Source organism: Quercus robur, chromosome 2, assembly GCF_932294415.1.
Source record: "Quercus robur chromosome 2, dhQueRobu3.1, whole genome shotgun sequence".
NCBI lineage: Eukaryota > Viridiplantae > Streptophyta > Magnoliopsida > Fagales > Fagaceae > Quercus > Quercus robur.
Genome location: NC_065535.1, coordinates 97345632 through 97353950, shown reverse-complemented (window position 1 = coordinate 97353950; position 8319 = coordinate 97345632). Strand labels below are relative to the sequence as shown.

The 8319-nt window shown below is 33.8% G+C and overlaps 1 protein-coding gene across 1 annotated transcript; it reads left to right on the top strand.

The window, feature by feature from the left end:
* The first annotated feature begins 2299 nt into the window (after positions 1-2299).
* LOC126716103 (KRR1 small subunit processome component homolog) lies at positions 2300-7390 on the top strand. Its single transcript, XM_050417106.1, has 13 exons — positions 2300-2466; positions 2580-2796; positions 2879-2955; positions 3073-3183; positions 3464-3532; positions 5248-5304; positions 5454-5492; positions 5622-5726; positions 5869-5951; positions 6063-6144; positions 6650-6793; positions 6914-6985; positions 7073-7390. The coding sequence occupies exons 2-13, from the start codon at positions 2580-2582 to the stop codon at positions 7184-7186; spliced, it is 1170 nt and encodes a 389-aa protein (XP_050273063.1). The 5' UTR covers positions 2300-2466; the 3' UTR covers positions 7187-7390.
* The last annotated feature ends 929 nt before the right edge of the window (positions 7391-8319 follow it).

Sequence of the window (8319 nt, the reverse complement as noted above, 5' to 3'; positions counted from 1 at the left end):
TTTTACCATTTTACTTGGTTGCTCATTGGTATTTGCAAGGGCTTGTTAGCGCATTGGTATTTAGCAAGGGCCTGAAAGTGTTTTTCGTTTTTCCACCTAGAAAAAAGGACAAAAAGAAATCAGAATGAGAATAAATTCAAATTGGTGGGGTAGTAGAGTAAAGATTGGTATCTTGGTCTGATGATAAAGTATTGAAGCAGACGTTAGATGAAATTTCCTCCAAAAAAAAAAAAAACTCTTTCTTAATACAAAAATCAGAAAATCAGATCTCAAAGGCCTAGACTTCTTCCCCTTCACGACACCGAGTCAATAAGCCGTTGATGCCTCTAACGCCTCCAGTGATGCTGCTGGAATTGAAGAAATCTGTTGTAACATCTTCAACAAATTTGTCTTTGCTCGTTTTATGAATCTGTTGCAAGCAGTTGCAGATTCTTATTTTGCAGTACCCATTTACACCCTCCGTCCTTACTCTTCAAATAGTTGTAACAGCTTCAACAAATTCCTCTCTAGCTGCGAAAATTGTAAACCATTGGGTGCTTCATTCACCTAAAAAACAAAAAACCCAGGAAAGAGGAGACTTTAAAGCAAATCTAAAAACAAAATGTTGATTTGTTAAAACTGAACGATTTTGTGAAATGGGTTTTGACTCCTGAAGTCTGGCAGTGTTGCTGGAGGATTCCTGGCTCAACGGTGGCTTCTTGACTGATCTTTCACTAGCACGCTGCATTTAGATTTTAATTTACTTCAGACTCTGGGTTTCTGTTAGAAGGAAACAAAATTACAACTTACAAGAGCATTCTGAAAACAACTGTTGGGTCCAATGGAAAATAGGAAGAGATGGCATAAAGTTTGGTGAGGCTAGTGCTATTTGGATCAAAGTCTAGTAATATCTACTACATCCAACTATCGGATTTCAAATCCCATTACACCATAGAGTCATACAAAATAGGCTCCATTCGATTTCGATCTTAGATATGCAATTCGTAATTCTGACTTCATTTGTTTTCTTGGCTTTATAATGTAATCATAGAGTCTCCATTGACAATGGTACGGCAAATAAAATCCACTATAAATCCACAAAGGTTTCCAACTTGAGAAATTGGGTTTTGTCATCTATGTCATCATTGATGGTCTGTGCATTGTCTAACCAATGATTTACAATGCGAAGGTGGAAAAAGGGGTAGAGATATTATGAATCTAATCAGATATAATAATAATACTAATAATACGATTTAAAATTTTAAATAGCTGGTACCATCGTTAACTCTTTTTTTTTTTTTCCTTGTCATTTAAATAAATTTTAGCATTAATCATACCTATCTACTCTAAACTATGGATTAGTTTGCAATGTCCACTCTAAAACTATAAAATTATACAGTTTACTCTAATTCAAAATTAATTTGGAATATTTAATACACCATTCAAATTTAGTGTTAAAATCAACAAATTAATGGACTAATTGAGATGGATCCTACCTATTCTACTTCATTACATGCTTCTACTTTTGTTTGGTGATTTTCTTATCTCATAGCACAACAAGAAACATATTGTGATGGCTCATTCTATCACATAGACAAAATATCGGACCTTGGTTAATATTTACTTCTAATTGTCTTTCTTTTAAGTGTGTTTGATCACCCCTAAATGTAGTTTAGTTGTAGGAAGATTCATCATATTTGCAAGTCTAGAGTTATGAGTTCGAGTGGTGGCAAGTCTTACTATTATGTGGAAGGTCCCACACCATGCATGACAGGGTTTAAGTGAATCAGGAGTAATGACTTGCGATACCCACTATAAGATATGAGTGACTCTTTCTCCTTTACAACTCATGTTCATTACGACAAGGAGAATGCTATTTAGATTGCTCATAATGACATGTATCGAACGGGGAACTAAATATTTTGCAATCAACAATCATTTTTCTTGTCACCATCTCCTTCAAAGTTATTTTATAGCTTCACTATATGCCTTTTTATTAGCAAATCTAATATCTAATACTTTTTTCCTCAAAAAAAAAAAAAATTAACACTATGTGTCTGTTTGACATGGTTAATTTTACAAATTTATTTTATTATTCAGCTTATTTTTACTATTATTCATGAGTCTCACTGTACTTTTTGGTATTATTCATGGGTTTCACTGTATTATTTCAACTAATTTTTACTTTTATCTACCGTACTTTCAACAAAAAATTTTCAATTTCAATTTCAATTAAATAAGCGGAATTTCCAATCAGACCCTACAGAAATTAAGGGAAAGTTAACTCCCATAAAAAAAGAAAAAAAGAAAAAAAAGAAGATTAACTAAAAAATAATTAAGGTAGTTTTGCCCAGCAGTCAAAAAACTTTTAAAAAAATTGTGTAATAGCGAGCGTATAGGGTTTTTTCCTTTTCTTTTCTGCGTTTTTAGGTGGAAAGGCAAATCCTTGAACCCATCAAGTCTGAGAAGAAACTGTATGAGCAGCAGGTATAGTTTTTAATCTTTACTGAAATTTCTTTGAATTTTTTGCTTTCAAAGTTTGTAGCTTTAATGGATTGCTACTCTATGTAATGAACTCTTTTCCTTTCCTGTCGCAAAAGATGAATGTGGGTATGGAGGAACATGAAAACAACAACAACAACAACGGTGACATATCGCAGAAGCCGAAGAAGCACAAGGGAAAGCACGACAAGCCAAAGCCTTGGGATGATGACCCCAACATCGACCGCTGGACCATCGAAAAGTTCGACCCTTCTTGGAATGAATCCGGAATGCTCGAAGTCAGCTCCTTCTCCACTCTCTTCCCTCAATACAGAGGTAAAATATCAATTTTTCTTTCTGGGGTGTTTGCTCTTGATTTTGGGTTTTGATTTTTTTTTTTTTTACTTGTTTTCTCCAGAAAAGTACTTGCAAGAGGTTTGGCCAACTGTTAAATCTGCTTTGAAAGAATATGGCGTTTCATGTGAACTTAACTTAGTAAGTTCAGTTATCTCATATTAGTAAATACTGCCTAAAGTTTCAATCTTTCATTGTTTTACTTAGAAAGATATATGTGTTTTTCTAATTCATTGTATGATTTATTACTGGTTATAGGTTGAGGGGTCCATGACAGTTTCAACAACTAGAAAGACTAGGGACCCATATATTATCATCAAGGCTAGGGAACTTATTAGGCTTTTGTCAAGAAGTGTCCCTGTTCATCAGGTACAATTTTTGGTCTCTCCTTTTTTACTCTTGTCTGTATTTTATGAATTTTCTGTTGTGTTACAAGGGTGTGAAATAGCTATCGAGATGTTGGGTTTTGTTCTTACATTATATTAATGCCCAAGGGTGCACAGAACAATACGTAAACTAATAACTTTGCTTGACTCTTTTCTTTCCATCAAAACTATATCAGTTGAACTCTATTGTGACACGGCTGTATCATTTTGGCTGCTTTTCGTTAGTTTGTAATTTTGGTCCTTTCACAATATTTTTATGGTAGGCAATAAAAATACTGGATGATGAAGTGCAATGTGACATTATCAAGATTGGCAACTTGGTCCGCAGTAAGGTATGTTTTGCTTTACTTGCATCAAATGATTGCTGTCTGTTGACTCATATTTCTTAATAACTGAAGAGACATTTGGTGTAGAGTCTTGCGTATATGTCATTAAGCTCTTATATATCTATTATGTTGTTGTTTAAACCTTGTGGGTTTGGCAATCATTCTTTGAAGGTATTGTTCCCAGTTTTGTGTGCTCTCACAATAGATAGAAATGCATAAATTCATTCATTGTTGGCTAGTAAGATATAAGGGGAGTTGCAGAGCTTCTTGAATGTTATATGTTGTAGAGATTTTAATGATTGAGAATTGTAGTCGGTGAATTCATTCCTAAATTTTCTTTACTCAAGTAAATGTCCCTAGGAGAGTGTGTGCTGATAGAATGAGTTGGAGATTCAACGGGAGTGCTAGCTTTGATGTTCGCTTATATTATGTTGCCTTAACAGATGGCTAAGCAAGATAACAACAATCTCCTAATCTTCTGAAATAACAAGCAACCTAATCACATCTCCTGGACAATAGGAAATCCTTATTGATCAACAAATCAATTAAACAACTACTTGTGAGGCATCAACTTTGGCTGGGACCGTTGGAATTACTAAGCTGGCAACAGAGGTCCTGCCACATGGCCTTAGGACACAACGTACACCATATGATTCTGTGCATGGTAGTTTGAGAGTGTGATTGTATTTCTCCAAGTACACATCTGGTGTACTTAGTTTTGTTTTTATTAATACAATTTTTGGTTACTTATCCACAAAAAAAAGAAAAAAAGAAAAAAAGAAAAGAAAAAAAGAAAAGAAAGATTCTGTGCACAGTAACATAGCAAGAACTTCAATATAATCATAAAGCATAGAAGGTCTACTTGGATTGAGAGACAGCCAATGAAATAATGATCACCACTCCCTCCAAGTAAGCCACACTTGACATCTAGGAACCACTTTCCATACTCTTGCTTTGAAATTTTGGGGTTGTTGCCACCAACCTTGCAACATACCTTTCACTATCTTAGGCATCACTCAACTTTCAGTAAAAAGCCGGAAGTATGAAGTTCCATAATTTCATTGCCTCTGGACAATGAAGCAGCCAGTGATTACTCATTATTCTTACACACACCACCAAGCTGCCAGCATCATACCCCTTTTCACTAAGATATCTTTAGTAAGGAATTTCTCCCAAGTTGCAAACCCCACAAAAAGAAATAACAACCTTATTTGGGACTCTCACCTGCCAAATAGCCTCTAAGGGAAATCTAAGCAGCCAGCACCTCTCAAAACCTCAAAAAATGAATGGACACAAACATTTCTTCCCAAAATCCAAAACAACTTGTCCTCCACACCTGTTTGGATGGGGATTGAATAGAGAGTTTGGAAAAAATGAGCAAACTTATTGAGCTCCCAATCATAAGCAGCTCACATGACAGCTGTATGATTTGTTTTAATAATGTGAGGAATAATAATATACAAAAAGGTCCAACATTTATTCAGTTAGAAAGAAATCAATTTATTGATAGTTTCCAAAACCAAAAGTTTATGGTGTGGGATAAGTTGTGTCCCTGTTCTTTTATCCCCTCAGTTTCTGTTATATGAATACCACATTAAGATTTATTTACCTGTTAATCTATGAGCTTGATACAAAAATGTTGCAAATGACATGAAATGTTGTACTTTTGTAAATTTTAAATCAATTCTTGGGCTTTGGTCTAATTTTGGAGTGGTGTGCAGGAGCGCTTTGTCAAACGAAGACAACATCTTGTGGGTCCTAATTCTTCCACTTTAAAGGTGTGTACAGTGAATACATTAGCAAAAAACTGAAGAAAAAAAAATAATGTTCAGTTAATTGGCTGGCATGTTCACATTGTCATGGTATGTTGTTAAATGTTCTTTTAATTCGTTTTCACTAGCTTAACCCCAATATTATTGAGGTGCAGGCACTCGAAATACTGACAGGCTGCTATATTCTAGTTCAGGTAATTGTTAGTTTGTTACTGTTCTTTGTTGTTTTGGATGTGCCACCATTTTTTGGTTGCTCCCATTCCTTAGCATAAAGTGGAGAATAAAGAAATGAAGGCTTTATATTTTTTCTTTGATATGTATAGGGGAATACAGTTGCTGCTATGGGTTCATTTAAAGGTTTAAAGCAAGTTAGGCGGATTGTGGAAGACTGCATAAAAAATAAAATGCATCCTGTATACCATATCAAGGTGAAAGCCTGGCACTCTGTTTCTACTGTAATTGGTGTTTTCTTTTGAAGACCTTTCAACTTAGTTATTTACACCTGAAGATCTATCAGCATTCTCAATCTCTCTTTATCTCCTCCCTCCAAACATTCTCTTTCTTGTTTAGGTTCTTATGATGAAGAAAGAGCTTGAAAAGGATCCAGCACTTGCAAACGAAAACTGGGATAGATTTCTTCCAAAATTCAAAAAGTATGGCATCTACTACACTTTTTGTTGAACATGGATAAAATCACTTTCTTTCAGTTTATTCTGTCCAATATATTTCCCATATTTTAAATTACTCCTGTAACTTTTCTTCAGGAAAAATGTTCAGCAAAAGAAGGTCAAGACTAAAGAGAAGAAACCATATACACCTTTCCCTCCTCCACAACAACCTAGCAAGGTGAGAGAATTGCTTCTAGTCTCTACATATTTTAAATTCGTACAAGAAATTCAATGCTTTGATAGAAATTAGGTTACTTGTTGCTTTGCTTTTAATTAGGTACATATCAGGGTTTAAAACCCTTTAAAAATATTTTGAATATTAAGGATTTTTTTTTTGTTCTGATTACTATTACTGTTATTTTTCATTTTTGAATCCCACCTACCCTTTATTTTCTCCCATACTAGGTTCCCATGGTAAATATTTTGAATTATCAATCATGTTTCAACGTCAAATTTCCGCCCCCTGTTCTGCTTTGTTTGGACATTGCTTTATGAATAGAGATGCTGATGTTCTTGCTAATTTTAGTTGGAGATGGTGTGGAATTTGCTAGACTTTACTTTCAGCAGGATTTTTATTGATCCTGCTCTATGCATAATAGAACTTCTTCCTCATCTTTTGTTTCTTTAATTTGCTATCTCATCTAAGAGGAAAATTGGCATGCAATGTTCTATGGTATTTTCAGATTGATGAACAATTGGAAAGTGGAGAATTCTTCATGTCTCAGAAAAAGAAATCAGCAAAGACATGGCAAGAGAAGCAGGATAAGCAGGCACAGAAAACTGCAGAAAACAAAAGAAAAAGAGAAGCTGCATTTATTCCCCCAGAGGTTGTATCCTGAGGCTCTTTCACTTGATCACCTCCATGTTTTTTACATTTGAGACGTGCTCTTACTTAATCTCACTTTTATCTCAATGAATTCTTGTCATTTTGGTTTGACAAATCTCAGGAGCCAAGAAAACAGGATACAAAGTCTGAGGATGATAATAAAGATGTGGCAGCCATGGCCATGTCTCTAAAGGTATATAAACATCAAGATTTTTGGGTTTTCTTACTTTCAAGGACTTGTCCATTTTACTGTAATTGATTAAATTGGTTGGTTGTACAGAAAAAGGCAAAGGACTTTGGGAAGCAAAAATTGAGTGAGAATATCAATGCTGAAGCTTATATTGCCACAGCTGGGGAACCTTCCAAAAAGAAATCCAAGCGCAGAGAAACTTAAAATATGACACCAAAGCTATTTATTGCAGTCGGTACAATGTGTTCATTGTTTGGTACCAAACTTGCTTCTTGCCATGATTCTTAGATATTAGTTAGGAAAAGTGAAATTAGAGTTCTAAAATTTTGCTGTGCATGAGAAGAAGGTTAATTTATGGATAAAACATCGACTTCAATGTCTACAATTGAGAAATTTTCTTTTAGTTCATGTCTGGGTTTGTTTTATTTGGACACTTCACTGGATAACATGTTAACTCGTACTAATCATACTATGTACTGGTGATGTTTCTAATCTTTATCAAATAATATTATTATTTATGAAAGTAAAATTTTATGATTTTTGGAATATAATATTAATGTTCAAATTGAATTACTTTTACAACAATTGAAACATTTTTTCCCTTGGCTAAACAATTGAAATAACGTACAGCAAAAGAGAAAGCAAATTTAATTACATGCTATCAAGAATAGAATAATTATTATATGCTTGAATTAGTGAAATTATAAAATATTTGTTAAATCATTTAAGAAATTGGTTTATATTCTAGATTATTCTCTTGTTCTAATAACTTGTAATATATTTGAAGTTGATTCCACAAATATTGATGATAAAGAGAGCTTCGTCTATTGATGAATTGCTCTGTTTTTCTCTCCACTCTTTTCAACGAGTTTCTGTCATTTTGTTCGAAATTCAATTGGGATTGTTCTTTTGGAGGTTGGATACAATTACTAATTCATGATCTAGCATGTACAGAATGCATGTTCATATGTTATGATATGAATATATTACCATAATTTGTTATACATGGATGCTGAGATTTCATTGATTCAGAACCAATATTCTGAAAGCAAATTGAATCCACAAAATGATACAGAACCAATTCTAATAGGAATAGAATCTTCGAATTCACCAATCATTTAGCTATAGATTCTTAGTGAGGATCTTTGTCTTTATAAAGTCAGATCCTCTAATTCAATTTTGTGATCTTGTATTTAAAACTCAAGTTGATTTTTTTTTAAATCCATCTTAAGTTTAAAGAAGGAATATCCTATTCCTGATAGACCCAAGTCCATTATAGTTAGTCTAATTCAATTTACTAGAACTATGGTACTATCTATACTAGTACAATACTTAAA